This window comes from Sinocyclocheilus grahami, unplaced genomic scaffold (genome assembly GCF_001515645.1).
Source record: "Sinocyclocheilus grahami isolate Dianchi unplaced genomic scaffold, SAMN03320097.WGS_v1.1 scaffold234.1, whole genome shotgun sequence".
NCBI lineage: Eukaryota > Metazoa > Chordata > Actinopteri > Cypriniformes > Cyprinidae > Sinocyclocheilus > Sinocyclocheilus grahami.
Window position 1 is genome coordinate 200,573 of NW_015505413.1, and position 20,957 is coordinate 221,529.

Genomic DNA, 20,957 nt, shown 5'->3' on the forward strand with positions numbered 1-20,957 from the left:
CAAAGACAGTTGGACATAGTGGTGTATTAGAGGTAAAATATGATATAAATACTGTTCGGTTTCTCGCACAAACCGATCGTTTCGTGTCTTAGGACATCAATGTGTTGTCACCAGCCGCAGGGTTTAATTTGGATTTGGATTTGGATGTTTTTTTTACTCATTGCCTTGCATTATACGGCTAATAGACTGCAACGGTTGGAGTTAAAAATCATCATTTGTGTTCTACTGAAGAAACAAAGTCACCTACATCCTGGATGCCCTGGGGGTAAGCAGATAAACATAACATTTTAAGTTTTGGGTGAACTATCCCTTTAAGTGTGTAGGTAAGTCAACTTAGTCGAATTTTATAACACCTTATGATTATATTCTAGGCCTAACTAGTAATGGGTTTACTGCCTCTGTATTTATTCTCTGTCTGAGAGACAAGAAGAAAATGTCTGTGAGAATCAAATGCATGCACTGACATCCAACACTGTAATTTTTCAAAAATCTTTTTATTTTTTTATTTCAAAAACAATCAAATTTTCCAAAATTGCCATGCATTCTCTTATCACGTCATTTCATTTGGTCCTGCTGTTCAGTTTGGAGAGACAAAGAAGGGGAAAAGACAGGGAAGAGAAATAAATAAGAGAAATAAGAACAAATGATGGGAACAGAAATTTGTCATGAACAGCAAAAATGCACCAAAAAAAAAAAATTTCACCACACACACCATTTCTAATATACACTAAACTCTGTTTGTTTGATTGTCTGAGCCTAATGACAGCTGTTTAAACTGTATAAAAGCTATCAAATGTCCTTTTTTATATTGTTAATAAAGAAAAATAACCTAATAGAAATGCAAAATTTGCTTAATCCATACTAAAAAAATGGACAAAAACTTTCACCCTCAAATATATAATAAAAAGTTTTTCCTCTTAATTCGTGGTCAAATATAAGAGTCATCAAATGTATTGCACCCTATTGCCTTTACAGTTCTTGTTTTCCAATAAGACATTTTTTTCTATTTTTAACGTTGATGTTTCTAATCTTCTCATTGTTGGACTTGTGCTGGCATGAAAACAGGTCTTAATAGCTTTCATATTAATATATTTTATTTTACTAAGTAAGTAAGTGTATCTTGTTGAAGATATTTTTTACTGGAAAACAAGAAAAATACGGATTTAAAAAAATTATTTTGGTTGTTGTAGAGTGAAAGTCTCTTCCTAAGGATTGGTCCCAGGTCTCCCTCGTCTCTTCCACAGTTTTGAGGTCTCCGTGATGAGTGACATTTGCCCTTATAAAGAGCTGCTCACTCCTCCTAATCCCTCTGCTCTTAGAAAATGCCCATTCATTCCATTCATGTGGCTTTGGGGCTGTACTTCACAACTCGTCCTTGTAGGTGGCTCTCTGCAGGCCGGCCGGTGGCTGAGAACCCTTGAGAGTTTTATGCGAGCCCCTCCAGTCCGTGCGCACATTGTCATCATCCCACAGCGTAGACGTTTCGGTGTCGCTCACCCACTCCGGGTCCCCGGCGTGATGGCAGGGCTGCACCAGAAGGGGGTGTGTGGAATAGGCCATCAGATTCCGATTGGGAAAATGGGATTTGTAGTCCTCACTATTGAGAGAAAACACCAAAATAAAACCCTTTAGTAACTTGAGCTCTTACGATTATAGGCTTTAGAAAATAGGGTACAAATATTTTCATGTGACATCACTAGACCCCTTAACCATACTTTTAAGCAATATAAATAATGTACATAAAATAATATAAATAAAAATATGATGGTTAAAATACAAAATAATACTATATAAATAAAATTATACTATATAATATTAAAAAAATCCCTAACCATAAGTGTAAGCAATAATATAATATAATTAATATAATATAATTACCAGGCAAGATAATTAATAATATTACTATACTAATAATATAATATTTATACTATATGTATTTACACTATATCCATATTTTATCCTGATGTTCCTACCCCTCACTGTGAGCAATATAATATAATATAATATAATATAATAATAACCAGGCAAGATAATTAATAATATAATAATACTGATCATATAATATTAATACTATATGTATTTATACTATATCCATATTTTATCCTAATGTTAAAAAATGTCTACCCCTCAGTATGAGCAATATAATATAATATAATAAAAATCCATATTTTATCCCCAAGTATATGCAATATAAATAATATACATACAATACAATAAAAGTAAATAAAATAAATTCTACTATAATATGTGTGTATCTATAAAATATTTTATCCAATTTTATCAAAAGTGTAAGCAATATAATATAATTACCAGGCAATGAGTGCTATGATACTAATAATATCTAATAATATAATATTTATATTATATGTATTTACACTATATCCATATTTTAACCTAACGTTAAAAAATGCCTACCACTTAGTATGAGCAATATGATATAATAATACAATATAACTGGGAACTATATTTATATTCCTGTGTCTGTCTATAAATTCCCATTTTATCCCAATTTTAAAAAGTACTAGAGATGCTTGTATTACAACCTTTCTAAGGAAAGAGGTCACCGCTTATCTATTTAATGTCTCTTTTGGATCCAGAATCAGATGGCGAATCGCTTTAGGGCTCGTGCTGCTCGACTTTACCCCAATAAATTAATAAAATATCAATTACTTTCAGCAGAGGCCTGAAGAGGTACTTCATGTACTGAGGGTAAATGTGTGTACTGGGCCAGCTGGCAGAGGGCCCTTGGCTTTGTCAGACCTGGAAGGAGAGCAAAGCAGCAAACACCGGCTAAAGTAGCAACTCATTTAGCTGGAATGCGTAGCGGGGAAGGCAGGGCAGGGTGTTTAAAGGGTTAGTCGTCAGCAGGGCAGCAGCAGCACGCCGGATCGCTGGAGAGATTGAATAACGCTGCTCTGATCTGTCTCTGTGGGGATGAGGAGCTTCAGGCGGGACGTGCCAAGCAAAATGAGTAAGAGTCAGAGATGGAGAGGAAACGGACAGGGGAAAATGGATGGCATCACGCCAATCCACAGCACACACTCGCGCTGAGGAATCAAAGCTAATGCCATCTCAAGATCTGGCTTTCCTTCTTGGCTTGAGTCTTGACTCTCTGTCTATAAAAATCAAATGACTATTACATAGTTAAGAAACTACGTAGACAGTTTTTTTTTTTTTAAACAAAGCACACATTTGTGGTAAGCTATTTTCAGTCAGTCCTACTTTGCAAAAATATATAGTACTCGTATAGTAATCCAGGAGAAAATGACAGTATGCATATGTCTTTATGGTGAGAACGCATACTTTCTCAACCAAAATGAGCAACATCACTCTTCAAACACTACAAATCATTCGAAAATTTAAAGAAACTTTGCTGAAAATGTATTCACCCTCAGCCCATCCAAGATGTAGATGAGTTTGTTTCTTCATGGGAACAGATTTGGAGAAATGTAGCATTCCATCACTTGCTCACCAATGGATCCTCTGCAGTGAATGGGTGCCGTCAGAATGAGAGTCCAAACAGCTGATAAAAACATCACAATAATCCACAAGTAATCCACACCATTCCAGTCCATCAATTAATGTCTTGTGAATTGAAAAGAAGCATTTTTGTAAGTAAAAAAACCCATCATTTGAGAGAGGCGGGGCATAGAGGACCTACTATTATGTACAGTATTTGAAAAATAATGTGTTTTTTAAACATTAAAGCATGTCAACATATTCTGTTACACCAAATACACAAAATAATGATCTTTTAAAAAGCATCATATGACCCCTTTAAGACATTTTAACTTTTAAATCGTCGCTTGACTCGCTTCTGGCTAAAGTCCATAATCTAAATAATGATTCCTTCTGTGAAAAAAATCCATCCCATTGTCCTCGCATCAAAATCTACCGCCATATTTGTTTAGAACGGGTTTTGCTTGTAAACAGTGCTTGATCTGTGCAGAGTTCTCTCCTGATTCGGACAAGACGACTTTTTCACTGGAGAAAGCAAGATAATGAATAGAGAACTCGTATTTTGGCCAGAAGCAACAGTTTGAAGTTAAAACGTCTTAATGATGGATTTGTTACAAACATGTAACTTTTCACTTCACAAGACATTAACTGATGGACTGGAGAGGTGTGGATTACTTGTGGATTATTGTGATGTTTTTATCAGCTGTTTGGACTCTCGTTCTGATGGCACCCATTCACTGCAGAGGATCCATTGCTGAACAAGTGATGCAATGCTACATTTCTCCAAATCTGATGAAGAAACAAACTCATCTACATCTTGGATGGCCAGAGGGTGACTATATTTTCATTTTTGGGTGAATTATTAATGTAAAATTTGTTTAGGCCTGAATACTGTTTTACTCACTTGGGGTGCTTGTCATACATGATGGGTAGAAACTCATCCACAGGAAGCATCTTGGATATCGGTTCGGCGTTCAGGAGCTTCTGAGCTCCCTGAAGAGAGATGGTGTAAGACAGCGTCCAGTAGGAGTAATCAGCGTACACCAGGTTCCTCACATTCTCCACTGCAACTTCCTCTTCGGGGTTCACCTTCTTCCTGCCCAGGTATCTGCAACAGATTACCACAACATTTAAAGACACCTGATGAGGGCACTACATCTGTGATGAGTTTACTGTTGGATTGCACGTGTATCTTTTAAATAAGAATTTGAAATTGTTTACATGGATATGGGAAATTTATGTTATAAAATCATAAAAGCAAAACTGAAGTCTTCCTCATAACTGCAGCAAAAGCAATATTCTGATTCTGGTTTCTTCTAGTTACCACAGCAACCGTGTGACAGACAGGTGTCACTCACATGATGTCCCAATCCAGCTCCACCTGCTCCACCTCCTCCATCAGCCGCATCAGGCGACGTTTAAAGTTGGCTTGGAAATGCACGTCGTCCTCAAAGACCAGCACCTTGTCTAGCTGCATATCTACCATCTATGATTCAAAGAACAGCAAATCATTTTGACATACTAAAAACACAGCATGTTTCAATTTTAATATAGACTACCATTCAAAAGTTTGGGGTCAATAAGATTTTTTTAAAGAAATTAACACTACAAGGATGCATTCAATTGTTCAAAAGTGACAGTGAAAACATTTATAATGTTACAAAGATTTCTATTTCAGATAAAGGTTGTTCTTTTGAGCTTCATATTCATCAAAGAACCCTGAAAAAATATGATCACAGTTTCCATAAAAATATGAAGCTGTTTTCAACAGCATATTATTATGATTTCTGAAGAATCATGTGACACTGAAGACTGGAGTAATGATGCTGAAAATTCAAAATATTAAAATGTATTCACATAGAAAACAGTTATGTTAAATTGTAATAATATTTCACAATATTACTGCTTTTGGCACCATTTTTGATCAAATAATTTCAGCCTGGATGAGCATAAGACACTATAAGAGACATTCAAACTTTTTACATTTTTTATATTGTGAATTTTAGCTACATTGATTCAACACTTAAGACAACTAAGCTGCTCATGCTTAAAAATGTATTTATGTCTCAGCATTAGAATTCAAGATATTTCTTAAGTTCTTTTTTAGAACTTAAAAGGCTCCATTTGTTAACATTAGTTGACCACACTAGTTGCCATGAACTAACAATGAAAAATACTTTTATTACATTTATTAATCTTAGTCCATGCTAATTTTAACATTTAGTAATACATTAATAATTAAAAGTTGTATCTGTTAATATAATGCTAGAATGATAATAATAATGTTATTTCATAACCCTCAACTAACATTAACAGTTAACTAAAATTAACAAAGCTTGATAAATACTGTAATAAATGAATTGTTCATTGTTATTTAATATTAGCGAATGCATTAACCAACATTAACTGACGGAACCTTATTGTAAAGTGTTAGCGATAACAAAATATCAAACAAAGTGGCATTTATGTAAATAGTTTTAGGGGCCACTGACCTCTTTCCAGATGTAGTAGTGGCTAAGGAAGCAGCCCACCTCTCCCTTGGTCAGCGTGCGGCCGGAGAAAGGGTCGTAGTAACCAGGTAAGAGATTGACACCTAGAATCTTAATATCGCTGCTGTTCAGAGCTCTGCATGCACACACCAGTGAAAAAAAACTCAATTATTGCTCTTGTTATCATTTGCATATATAAAAAGGGGATGAATAAAGATTCCGCTTAGGAGTAAATGTCTGTACTTACGCTCCATCTACAGCATCCACAACTTTGGCATCAATCTCTAGCTCATAAAGCGACCATAACATCCTGTCCCTGCGGTCTGGACGTCTGCGCAGGTTTATCAAGTAGATCTGAGGTGAACAAACACACATGCTGAATGTTTCACTCAAAGCAATGGTAAAATACAGAGTATGCGCTCAACTTTACCTCATCAAAGCCCATGAGATCAGACTGTTTGGGAGGAACGTGGACATAGCGAGACAAGTGCATTGGCGGCCCATGGACTGTGGGAGAAATGACTTCAGTTAGGACACAAATCCTTGACAATGATTCGGGAGCTGATCGCTAATTAGCACCAGATTAGTACGATCTTCACATACAGTGGGGTTCAAAAGCTCTTTAGGACATTTTATGCTGCAGGATCATAGGCGGAGGGTAGACCAACTCCAGGGTAAGGCTAAAATCAGCCAAATCTATTAACTACAAACATCATAAACACGTCTTTTTAAGGCAAGAACCAGACATGGGTGTCATGTAGCCTGATAAAATATGTTTGATGGGATTACAATTTAATAAAAAAACATTAGAAATCGGCAGTTCAGTCATTCTTGAGACGTGGGACAAAACAGGTCCAGCAAGGATAACTGCTATTAGCTTTAAAAAATAAAAATATTTTAAATTTTAAATGTCATGAAGGATTAATAATAGAATGTATTTAACACAATTATCACCTTCAATTTAATTGTCTCATATTTTAAATGTCATGAGGGATTAATAATATAGTGTATTTAACAATTATCACCTTCAGTTTAATTTTCTCATTATTATACCAAATCTTTGTTTCTTAATGTCCTCTCACTACAACTAAAACAATGTGTCCACAGAGAAGGGTTCAATCATTCATATGCAATAAAGTGGATAAAAAAGTTTTTTTTTTAATGATGAAAAAGAGCTTGTTTTATCAAAAGCGACACTTAATAATATCTCCTATCAAAGCAAGGTTGTTTTTTTAATGACACATGCATGTTTCATAAGACTTTAAAGTTGCGTCCCCACTTTTTGTTAACACCGTCAGAGATTCAATAAAATTTTATAAAATCAGGGAATATCAGGGGCAGCGGTCACTCTGGACCCCCTTGCCTAGAATGTGTTTTGAAATGTTAAAAACATCTTGAATGCTGTTAAAGATAAAGCTGAAATTATATTACACAGTCCAAGGTAAAAAAAAGCACATTTTGTTAAAAAAGAGAAAAGTTGGGAGGCTGTATCAAAGCATAGCTCAGTAGCTTAGTACATATAAGATACATAAATGTAGTTTCATTTATCTGAGTACAAGGTTTAATTTTTTCAATTTTGCACCCTGTTTTGTCCCACTTCTCAAGAATGACTGAGTTATAAAACGTTTCCTTTCCAAGGTTATTCAAACAGCGAATCAATTATTATACAGAAAGTGACATTATCACTAACTTTGTGATAATCACTTAAGCTGTCTACACTGTGAAATTAATCTCTTGCTTACATTGCACATACATCTGCGCGACAGCTGTCGGAATTCAGTCAGCGAAGGCGCGCGCTCAAAACTGATGAGTTTCAGCGATGACTCATCTGAACACCTCTGATTGGTCTTTGCATTCCTAAGCTCAACAGAATCGTGTGTGATTGGTTATAATGCGCAACACTGTAAAAACGCCTCAAATGAAATACAACATGAGCAGATCTTAATTTAATGCCGCAATCGACACTTTCTATTCATTTTCATTTTGTTAGCAACAGTCGTAATAGATTTAATATGTTTGTGCAGGGGCATTTTTGCCCCAACTCGCTTACACACGCTCCGCCTGTGTGCAGGATCATCAGATTTTGTGAAGTTCATAGCTATGGAAGCAGGTTTCTTCCTTTAAATTAAAAGGTTATTGTTACTTTTTCCCTCATAATTGACTTTATATCGTTATTGTGACTTCATATCCTATAAATTGACTTTATATATTACAAAATCTCATAATCTGACTTAATATCTCACATTTGTGACTTCAATTTCATATTATAATGTTCATCTCGTAAGTCCCCTCATGTTTTTTTCTTATTCTTGTCAGTTGCTACCCTTGTGAAAAAGAAATGCACTTTTGCATATTTTAAAACGTGTGCTAATCTTTTAAATAATGTACTTTAAAAGATTTTTCAGACACTTAATTGCATGTTAGTTGCAATTAAATTAAAATGTTTTACAGCTTAAATTTATATTCGATTCAATTAGCTGAAATTTGTAGTGTTTTTGACCCACTTATGTTATACATATTTATGTATAGTTCATAATTACTTCCATTGTCTTCTACTGTACTATTGTACTTCTACTGTCTAAAATATACTTTAAAGTAATTTCTATTGAAATGTATATGTCATGTATTTACATAAATTTGTAATTACGCATATGTATTGATAAAGGTGCAATTTAATACATTTAAAATATATTTACTGTAAATGTAATATCAAATAACACACTACAATTCATAGTCAAGTACTTTACATGTGCTTTAGTATGTTAGTCAACACATCAAAATAAATTGGACTTCTAAAGTGTATTTCTTCAAAGCATGACAAAAATTATTAAAAGACAATTATTTAAAATATACTTATATTTTACTTATATACTTTATTTATATAAAGTAAAATTCTCAATATGACATTATTAAAAGGTGCACTTTATAAAAGTGTATTTCACACTCAAAAATAAAAATTCTGTCATCATTTAATCACACTCATGTTGTTAGATAATCTTTGAAACACAAATGACAGTATTTTTATTTTTATCCCTCTGTTTAAAGTCCAGGTAACCAAAACTTTAAAAGACCCCAAAAGGTCATAAAGTGTCGTAAAATAAATCCATTCAAATCTAGTGGTTTGAAGTCTTGTAAGGAGATATAATCACTTTAAGTGGCCTTTTATTTTACTATTATTATATAATCTGTAAGAACTTTTTTACTATACTTTAAAGAAGTACTATAGTTGCACCTTTAATACAAGTACATTTCTTTTTCACAAAGGTCATGCCAGTTAGCTTAAGTGCTGCTATTAAAGTGACATCCTGAAATTGTACAATTTTCAAGTTATCGCACAAGCTTTATTCTAATAATATAATTTAATAATAAATAAAAAAATCTAAATGTCAGTGTTACTCACTCAAAGAGTCCAGGTAAAGGTGGACAAAATTGATTCGATCATCCTCCACGGTCTGATGAGGCTTTGCAGGTACGTTCAGATACCCATAACGCTCCTTGTTGCACAGAAACATCTGAACCTCTGTTTCAAAGAGTGAATCATATCAGAACTTTACTCAGTCCATCTCTTTCCAAATCTATTCGACTGTCAATCCTAAAAAAATGTTACAGTCAGTTGGACATAGGGAAGAATTTTTCCCTCAATCCCTCCAAACTAAATCCAAATGTTAAAGTCATCATATTGCGTAAGAGAAATGAGATGCGCCGGAGTCGTTTAGAAGGGGGCGCCATACCTGATATTCGGCAGGAGAAGGCAAAAACTATGATGTCGTCAAAGGGCCAGGAGTAGTCTTTGTGAGGGGGGTGAAAGGACACTTTCTTGGTGCCTTCTTTGCGCAGGTCCAGCAGAATAGTGGAGTGGACCATCGGCACCGGGTAGCAGCCCAGTCTTTGACGCTGTTTTGTGGGAAAGTACTCAGCAGTACGACGATAGTATCCCTGAGACAGACAAGAAAAACTGAACAACACAGCCAAAGGACAAAGTGTTTGAGCAAACAGACCTATAATGAACTATTATCCTCAAATGTGATGTTGTATTTCTTAGGAGATCCTCACTTAAACTGAATTGAGGAATTGTTTTGTCACACTGTTTATGCACAGAGCTTTAGTGTGCTTTTTGAAATGTGATTAATGAATCAGATTATTTGGACAATTCATGTAAATTAACCCATTTAAAAATGAATCACAGATTACATTTTCCATGGAGAAGTTCCAATGCAACATTTCATGTCTTTTTGTAGCAAAATATTTAGTTACATATTTGGTGAATGCTGTAATATAGGTAAATATTTATGTAAATTATTTAGATTACTGCAAAAATAAATCTTTCCTTTTATGCTGTATATATAAACTACTATTGAAATGTTTGGGGTTGTATAAGAAGTCTCTTGTGCTCCCCAAATGCTGCATTAATTTGATGAAAAACACAGTCATATTGTGAAATATTATTACAATTTAACATAACCATATATCTGTTTTAATATATTTTAAAATGTAATTTATTTCTGTGATGCAAAGCTGATTTTCAGCAGCCATTACTCCAGTCTTCAGTGTCACATCATCCTTCAGAAATCCCTCTAATATCATGATTTGATGCTCAAAAATTATTAGTGTTGGGCAACGGTTAATCGCGATTAATCGCATCCAAAATAAAAGTTTTCTGTACATAATATATGTGTGTACTGTGTATATTTATTATGTATATATAAAGACACACACATACAGTATATATTTAGAAAATACTTACATGTATTTACATGTATATAATTATATTCATATAATTTATATTATATATAAATATATAGAATATATAAACTTAACCTATTTTTCTTAAATATGTACATGCATGTGTGTATTTATATATACATAATACATATACACAGTACACACACATATATTATGTAAACACAGACTTTTATTTTGGATGCGATTAATCGCGATTAATCGTTGCCCAGCACTAAAAATGATTATTATCGATGTTTTAAATTATATCTTTTTTTCCTGTCCTTTGATGAACAGAGGGTTCAAAAGAACATAATTTATTTGAAATACAAATATTTTCTTAGAATATAAATGGCTTGACTATTAATGGCTGACATTTCTGATAAATTAATGCATCTGTACTAAATAAACGTATACATTTCTTTTAAAAAAACTAAAACAAACTGTGACCCCAAAATGTTGAACAGTATATCATACACACACACACACAATGAAGTTAGTTACTATCGTCACAACTAATTCAACTATAGTACCATTAGTCTATAAATGGAGAAGATACACTTTAAAGTAGTTTCTCCAGTGCTGTTAATATTATATAGCAACAGTGAACGCAGATATGGCCACTTTATTGATGTGGAGTATTGCAAGATGAAACGTTAGCTATCACTCATTGCGTTGTTAGAACATACACATGTACACACACTCATACACACTTCCAAACTGGAAATTCATTGCACTGTACCTGTGGAGTGATGCCACACCAGTAGTTGGAGTACGCTGACTGTGAGTCCAGCATGGGGGCAATGACTGACTTGTTTTCCGCCATTAGTAGATGCAGTGTGTCCGGGTTAGTCAAAATGTTGTCTGTGTCTGAATACTGCAGATGAGGAAATTAACACAAAGAATGACACCTGACAACACAATCCTAATTATATAATATAATAGTCATGATATTAACAAATATAAAACACACTGACATGATCTGAGCAAAAATAATTCTACTGCATTCCAGCACAATTCACATTTATGAACCCAGTAAGATCTGAACATCCGTGAACTTTGAAGAAGTTTGACCTGGTTAAATTTTTTTAACACTCCTGGTATAAATATTTGAGCATGTGTGATCCAAAATTGGGGTGTATATGCTCTAACTGGGTCATACCAGAATATAGTCAGCCCAGTGTTTCTTGGCAAAGTTCAGCGCTGCCTGTTTGAGTTTCATAACATACTCATAGCGGCCGTTAGTCCAGTGCTTGGGCCCCGGCTCACCTACATAGGACCTGTGCAGATAAAACAAACCAATTCAAGCTTCAGTGGTTGCACCTAAATTTCAAAAACTTAAATAATACATTTTAACAGTGCAGTTTTAACAAGACAAGGTATCTGCCATATGTTCATGCTGTGTGATGATCATCTCACGTGGGTTTATCTAAAGGTCTCCACTCAATATAGTGATATTGTGTTTGCATGACAGTGAGCCATTCTCGCAGGATTGCTGTTGTATTGTCAATGTTGTGGTCTGTCGCTGCCCTAAAGGAAACAATAAACAGAGAGACAGGAATTAGTGCACATAAGTATATATGCAAGTAAGTATGTGAGCATTTACATGCATTTATATATTTTCTATAAAGTCATGTGGTGCAACCACCATTCATAAACATACAGGAATAAACAACAGGAAGTGATATCATAGAGTGGGCCTGTGAAGACCCTCATTACAGTGACCTATTTATGACAAGGCAAAGTAAGTCCAGGTCATAAAATGTCAAGTGGTGCAACTCCTAAAAAATGTAATGATATTTATAATTCATGACGTTTGTAAAAAAAAAACATTGTATGTCTAAAAAATATCTAAAAACTTTTTGGAAAAATAATGATTATGATGTGTGCGCTGATTTATTCAAGGTATAAGGAAAATATGGCATTTCTTGATAGTTACACCACATGACATTTTAAGTAAGATTTTTCCTTTTTTTAGTTTTACTTGGATGCTCTTATTTGTCAGGGACCTAAATACTGAGTAATACAAATTAACTACAAGAACGAACACGTCATAAATAATTTTCCTGTTTGCAATGTAGCATTAGACTCCTCATGTCCATTTTAATCAGAAAAAAAAACATTATTTAAAAAATACTTAATTATGCACTACATTCTTTTTACCCGGTTTATTTTCTCAATAGTATGCTGTAATATGAAATAAAAATAAATGCATTTAAGTGCATTAAAAAAAAAACATACATCCCGAACGTTATTAGTTGGGGGAAGGGTTAGTTAGCTTTTGGGGGAAAGTCTGAAAAAGTACATTCTTTTTACCCGGTTTATTTTCTCAATAGTATGCTGTAATATGAAATAAAAATAAATGCATTTAAGTGCATTAAAAATAAAAACATACATCCCGAACGTTATTAGTTGGGGGAAGGGTTAGTTAGCTTTTGGGGGAAAGTCTGAAAATTCAAGGGGAGGAGGTGATTGAATGCAAATAAGATTGACCTTTTGACATCTACAAATAATAAGAAAGATCATCAGGAAGCTTAAACGGCAGAGAGAAGGGAGTTGCCTACCAGATAGAGATGCGCTCTTTGGGATAGTTTAATCTCTCGAGAGCTCCGAGGTAGTAGGGTAAAGAATGAGCGGCGTTCCGTGCGATTATAGCTAGAACGACCGTGGGCGGATGCATATTTGACTCTTCGGTATGATTTTCCTCTGAAAAGTAACATTGTGCTACCACAAGAATGGTCCAAACACTTATGATCCAAGATAACATGGTTGGATTTCGGTGGTCCTCGGCGTCGTCGCACAAACAGTCCCATCCGCGTCAGCAGCTGAAGGAAAGAGGGCTCTTCCCTAAACTTCACACTCCCCCTCAAAATCTCCGTTCCCACCCGGAGGAGCCAACGTGTTCTGTTTGCTGGGTTTGAGTTACAACTTCCGTGTGAGAATTTGATCTTCGTACTGTTACATTTTTTTGTTCGCTGTAACGTTTACATTGACTAGGGTTTAGAATGTTCCATCGGAACACAACGACGGGTTTTTCTGAAGCCCGTCTGTTACATTTTCGAATGTTTAAATGTTGCGTTCATGTTTCGCTACATTGTTTCACGAGCCAAAATGTTTCAGGGCCCTATGCTGACGTTCATTTGGGGGTTTTCGTCATACTGGACAGCAGTAACTTTCTTTTTTCTTGTTTTTGTGGCAACCAAAGAAAGAGTCCTGAACCTCTGCCATTTTAGCTGTTTTTTTCTGTCAAACCAAATCAGTGATATTAATAGAGATAGATGAGCCTTCACGGTGAAATGTTTGTCATGTTTAGTCCGAATTCCCAGACTACATTCCTAATTCCTTAACGTTTTTTTTTCATGTACACAAAATTAAGCAATATCAGTTTGATAAAATGTAATCAACTGAAACCACATTAGTGTGTCAACATAAATCAGATATCGTATACACAAACAAATAGGCTACACTTCAAACAAAGTGTGTAACTGCTTGGATGGAAAAGCGTTAATATTTTACAAAACAATGCCAACACTGAATGAATGTCAGTTTGTGAAATTAGTTTGGATCTTCACTGAAGCATTGTGGGAAGTTTGGTTCGTAAAAAGACATCAGCTGTGTTTTGAACGGAATGCAAGCATACTGCATACAGCAACAATAGCATGTTTAATGCAACATAGGCCCACTGGAAAAACTCAAAAAACTTACTTATACACACAATTTACGATTAACATTAAAACACCAACAACTTTTATTGCTGTTCACACAAATTATGATCAGAGGGGTAAATTATCAATGAATAAAGGCTTATTTTTGTATGGGTCCTTGCACAATAATATATTATGACTACAAAACTTTACCCTAGTGCATGATTTGTGAATGAATACATTTTGATATTTATGTCACATAAACGGATCCATATGTATGGCATTTCTGACACAGTAAACTTGCTTGGTAGCTTACCTGGTACAGTGTTGCACTTGAGAGGGATACTAAATTATGTTTTATTAAAGTTTGGGAGGAGCATGTTCAGCTAATCAACCAGTTAAGCATCGGGCGTAGATTAGATGTCCCCACCACTTTTAATATCACGTAAATTTGTCCCCCTGACTTTTTCGGGCTAGTGTGATAGCATAGAGGTTTTCAAGAGCCAGTGTGAATAAATATAGATTTAAATTCAAAGAGACAGAATAGTGCATGATCTGATGTTTTATTCGGACCCAGAATAAGGCGAGATGAACATCGCGGCGCGCTAAACACTCGTGCAATGTATGTTTCATTCATACTCGAAGCCGGAGGGCGCTCTTGCAAACTCGCGCAGAAAGTCGTACGAAGAAATTCCTAATATGGACAAAAGTGTCCAGCTATAGCTGTATGAAAACAGTTGTTTTCACAGAAAAACAAACTTTTGGAAACATGAAGACATCAAACATGCGACAATATATGGTTTATTTGTGTTTGTCAAGTCATCACCAGGTAATAAATAATGTATATGAACAATGCAGTGCTAACTGACATAGCATTTATTACAGTATAGAACCTATTCTGCCTTATTATGTGATAAAAAAGTGTTTGTAGTATATAAACAAATCATTATTATTGGTTATTGTCCAGCAGTTATCTGATTTCTAAGCCAATTAAAAGCTAGAAATAAGAGAAAAATTAAAGTTGACTATACACTACCAGTCAAAAGTTTTTGAACAGTAAGATTTTTTATGTTTTTTAAAGAAGTCTCTTCTGTTCACCAAGCCTTCATTTATTTGATCCAAAGTACAGCTTTTTTTACTAGGCTATTTAAAATAACTGTTTTCTATTTGAATATATTTTAAAATGATGATTTTACTCGTCTGAAAATAGGCTAACATCCGCCAATATAACCAACGTAACCACCTGCTTGCACAGGGAGCGTGCTGGGGACTATTTTCATTATTTTCACTATATCATTGTGCCTGCTGCACCCATGGTACGGCAGCAAGGTTACTTGATTATTACGCCGGAATGAGAGTATTGTTCCTAGCCATATCGGCCTAGAAAATCGCAACGTTTCATTTTCCGTCGGCCTTAGTACACGATGTAACTACAGAAGAGTCAAGTTTTAAATAGGAAAAATATCGAAACTCTTTGGTCATTTTTGAGCGAGATGCTAACGGTCTAATCAGATTCAATGATCTATGCTAAGCTAAGCTAAAAGTGCTACCGCCAGGCCCGGAGATCGGCTGAATGGATTCGAAAACGTTAAAACTCAACTGTTTAACTCTAGGGGAGTTGGAAAATTAGCCTATTTTCAAAAATAGTGGAGTGTTCCTTTAATGCTTGCGTGACCAAGTAAACGCATCTGCTCTAGTGAGCTCCCGCCGCGGCAGTTTGAACTATGATCCCCGCAGATAAACAGTCCATGTGGCGCCATTCAAATGAGTCGTGCTGTTTCGTTCCGCTTTTGGTGCATAAACATTATATCGAACATTTATCGAACTCTTCATATCGTTTTATCGAGGAAAATTACATCGTGATAATAATCGTTATCGAATTATCGCCCAGCCCTAATTTAAAGCATCCTTGCTAAATAAAAGTGTTCATTTCTATAATTTCTTTTCCAAAAAAAAAATACAAATTATACTGACTCTAAGCTTTTGAATGTTATAGTGTATAATGTTACAAAAGCTTTTTATTTCACATAAATGCTGATCTTTGGATCCTTCTATTCATCAAAGAATCCTGAAAAATTTTACTCAACTGTTTTAAATATTAATAATAATAATAATTAAAAAAGGTTTCTTGAGCAGCAAATCAGCATATTAGAATGATTTCTGAAAGATGTGACACTGAAGACTGGAGTAATGATGCTGAAAACAGCTTTGATCACAGAAATCATTTTAAAATATATTCAAATAGAAAGCAGTTATTCTAAATAGCAAAAATATTTCACAACATATATATATATATATATATATATATATATATATATATATATATATATATATACATATACATTTCTGTCCCCCCTCACTTCTGAAATGATGGCTACGCCCCATGTTCAGATAATCAACTTAATTAGCACAATAGTATAAAACTTCATTTAAACTGCATTCAAAATCGCATATTTTCCTTCTACATTGTACATGAAAAACAGTATGTGAAAAGAGTAGTATGTCCAAATTCACAGTATTCAAAAAAACTGTAAGTGAAAAGTACCTGAAGGACCTGTTACTTGTTCTGGCTAGATTCTGAAGTGTGCATCTGGTGGGCACTTTATTGTCCCATGAAGCCACGGGAGGGAGTTGTGAATGGCAGTGAAGCGACTGGTAGGTCACATGACATGCGTTCAGATAGCTTACACACATTCATACATATATTCATATATAGAATGCTATATAATTTTTAGCTTTTGCAAAGTAATTACCTATTCAAGAGAAGTAGCTACTCAGAGAGCATGTGATTTCGGACACAGCCCAAAAGTTCTACTTTGATTTAGTTGCTCAAAATCTAGTTGAGCACATTGCATCATGAGATACAGTGTTCTTCTCATTTTGTATACTGCACATTTTAGGGAATTCAATACAAAATTTTGTAAGAAAATATATTGAATTGCGCATTGCACTTAGTAGTGTTTTACGGTTGAAGGAAATATCTGTAATTTTAACAGAAACTAGTGGTCATTTTCTGCCAGGACATAATCTGTTTTCCTATGGATTTTTTTTCTTACATTGTAAAACATCGGGGTATTTAATGTAGGCTACATAGAAAATATGCATGCTGTTTACGCCAAAAAAAGTCAAATTTAAAAAAAAAGATTTTTCAAAGTAAAGACTGTTGGAGTATGTTTTAAAAGAAAATAGTATTTCTGTTTTCCAAAATTTCACATTTAATTTAATGTGTTACCAATACTTACTATTACTTCTGAATTGTTTATGAAATTGACTTGTAATTTCTGAGTGAAATGTTTCTAATTTTTTTCCAGTTTATGGTAGTATGCCATTTTGAACCACTTTCTGAAGCTCAAAAAAGTTTGAGTCTGACTAATAATACCACCAGCACTACTGTGAAAGTGAAATGCATTTAAATTATTTACTGTCTTCGTGGCTGACAATAATGCAAAAAGATACATCTTAAGGAAGGAGAGCTACAGGGGATGTGTTGATGGTATAGATAAATTGACTGATAATCAGACCATTGGGCAGCTCATATGTTCCCATTAGGCCAATACTGCAGGATGACCAAAGCACTTAGATGAAATTGCCTCTGTAAATCCATAGCAGTTGCAGTGATTTTGTTCCATCAGTAGAGTGGGATTCAGTGACACCTTTTTAAGCACACGCTTTGCTTAACACACTTCTGCAAACCATTGCTTTTTCATATTGAAGTACACTCTTAAAAATAAAGGTGCTTCAAAAGGTTCTTCAAGCGATACCATAGAAGAACCATTTTTGGTTCCACAAAGAACCATTCAGTCAAAGGTTCTTTAAAGAACCATCTCTTTCTTACCTTTTTATAATCTGAAGAACCTTCTTTCGCCTCAAAGAACCTTTTGTGAAACAGAAAGGTTCTTCAGATGTTAAAGGTTCTTTATTGAACCATTTAGACAAAAAGGTTCTTCTATGGCATCGTGAAGCACCTTTATTTTTAAGAGTGTAATAGTGCTGAATGGAGACCCACCAAACGAGGTTCCCATATAACACTTGATGAACACAGCTGGTCTGCCTCCAGGCGCCATATTTTATAAGAGGTTTTGACCCATTTTATTTTATTGTTCTATATTATCATTATTTTTAAAAATATGTTAAGGCATAATTCTATTGGTATAGTGACACTTCAATAGTTCAGGGTTGTAGTTCACCTAAAAATAAAAATTCTCTTATTTACTCATCCTTGTGTCATTTCTAACCCCACATGCAACTATTTTTCAATAACAAAAATTCCCCAAAAGTGCAATAAATTTACTGTAAATGTGTTCCATACAACTCATGTGCTATTCAAAGTCTTCTGAACTCGTATGATAGCTTTATATAAGAAACAGTCAAATTTAAGTCATTATTCGTTGTCAGCCTTAAGACTTCAATAACATCAAATGCCATTGGTTGAGTGTTTTCTAACCAAACATCGCAACATCAGCATCCACACTGCACCACCACAGACCACTCTGTTGTTGTGTGGGAAAAAAACAGCATACAAGTTTGAGATGACATGAGGGTAATTAAAAAAAAAAAATGTTGTGTTTAATAAAAAAAAAAAAAAAAAAAAGTTTTGTTTAAAAAAAAAAAAAAAAAAAAAAAAGTTAAATTAATTTGAAAAGTAATAGCTAAAAATTAAAATTCTGTCATCCTTTATTTACGGTCATGTTGTTTTAATTCTGTATGACATTCTGTCTTCCCTGCATGTTAAAAAATGCTGGGTTAAAAACAACCCATGGGTTAAATATGGACAAACTCATGGATTGGGTTATTCTGACCCCTTCTGGGTAGTTTTACTTAACTTAACTATTGCTTAAAAATTATTATATTTCTTGCTTAAAATGAACCCAAAATAAGGTTGAAAATGAACATATATCAAGTTGAAAAAATAATTAAATAATATTTATTTTTTAAATTGCTTATTAATAAATGTTCGCCTTTTGATTATTGCTGACGCCTCTAGTGATTATGTGTCTGATTTTGAATTTTTAAGCTAGCCATCATTTTTAAACAATAGTTGAGTTAACTAACCAGAAGGGTGGGTTAAATATTTAACCCAACCGCCGGGTCAAAACAATCCAGTCGCTAGGTTTGTCCATACTTTACCCAGAGCTGGGTTGTATTTAGGAGTGAGGTACACAAAATAAATATTCCTAATAGCGTTGTGTGTGAGAAATATACTATATAAGAACATGTTTCTATTCACTCCTTTTCCAAATCTCATTCACATTTGCATAAGATTAAATGTGCAAGCTCATATTCAATAACACCAAATTCTTTCTTGAACACAAAGTCCTATATTTGAATAAGCATAAATGAGATTTAAATGAGACAAAATGAAACATTCTATTTGAAATTGAAATGTTAGGACTTTTGTAAATGTAAATGGATCTGTTTTGTAAATGCATATTATTGCGTACAATTCATGTCCATTTTTTTTTTAATGTTTTGACCTCATAATGGTTAATCAGATCATCATAATTGACCATTCGCCGGGAGTTTGATTGTTAGGCAATCTGACCAGTCATAATGCCAAATCCACAAACCAGCCAGGAGAGTAGGCCTAGATTAACCATGGTGGACTTAAACTTGAAAAATTGCACCTTTCCGCGGTTAAAACAAGATACCTTCTGATGTTTATTCATGTTTATTCATGTTTATTTTGTGCTATAACTAGTAAAGAGGAAAAGATGATCGGTTCACGTGCCGCTTGAACTGAGGTGCTACAGCAAACTAATGACACATTAAAGAGCCACAAAACTGTATACATTTTTTTAATTTCTTAAAAATGACAAAATTTGAAAGCTGAGACTTTGTTTTATGCCTAAAGTAACCTGCACTGTCTTGTCTGTTGGCGTGTTGTCGGTTTCCTCTTTGCTCCGTGCTGTATTTTTCACTGTGTGAGAACATGATGTGTGGCGTGAGTGGCATGGCTTGTCAGACAACAGTAACTAAGGGGGGCGGGTCTTTGCGAAGGGTCAATTGGACCACTAATCTGTTACACTCAGATGTACGTCACAATGTGGAAGAAAATCTGTCGCTACTTCCATTTCATTGTGACTTTAAAGTTTTCAAAGTTTACATTTTTCCTTTCTCTTTGGAGTGTTACAAGCTCTTGGTGCATAAAGAAGATCCGTAAAGTTGCAAAGACTAAAGTCTCAAATCCAAAGAGATATTCTTTATAAAAGTTAAGAGTCAGCCACGCCTACCTAAAACGTCTCGTTCTAACACGCCCCCACATATCTACATCACTATGTGGGAAGATTTGCATAACGCCACCCAAATGTTCACGCAAAGAAAGAAGGCGTAACTTTTATTCTCGCTGTAGTATTGTTGCCGCTGCCGCCATGTCGTGGAGATGCTGTGTTTCGTTGTGAAAGCGAAATTACTTTGTTTGGTCTTCCAAAAGAGGACGATATCCGCTTCGTCATGCCTAGAGCTGATCCGTGCTGGTCGCTGAGGAAATACAGCAACTTCGTGCTGTGGATCGCCGGATCGGCTTTCACCGTGGACGAAGCGGAGTCCAGCCCGGGGTCGTCACATGTGGTTGCCGCAAGCCCTCCGGACGCCGCTCACTCTAGCCGGCCTCCACTCACTCAAGCCCGCTGTGTGTGACGCTGTGTTT

General features: G+C 34.8%; 1 protein-coding gene across 1 annotated transcript; it reads right to left on the reverse strand.

Moving 5' to 3' along the window:
• Window positions 1-530: 530 nt before the first annotated feature.
• On the reverse strand, window positions 531-13,519 carry LOC107597609 (probable inactive glycosyltransferase 25 family member 3). The gene is made up of 12 exons (XM_016288755.1): window positions 13,232-13,519; window positions 12,087-12,197; window positions 11,830-11,947; window positions 11,410-11,544; window positions 9,680-9,884; window positions 9,349-9,468; window positions 6,379-6,455; window positions 6,196-6,302; window positions 5,952-6,084; window positions 4,818-4,945; window positions 4,364-4,567; window positions 531-1,597 (listed from the first exon to the last, which is right to left on the reverse strand). Exons 1-12 carry the CDS (start codon window positions 13,432-13,434, stop codon window positions 1,363-1,365), a joined length of 1,776 nt encoding a protein of 591 aa, XP_016144241.1. The 5' UTR covers window positions 13,435-13,519; the 3' UTR covers window positions 531-1,362.
• Between the last annotated feature and the right edge of the window lie 7,438 nt (window positions 13,520-20,957).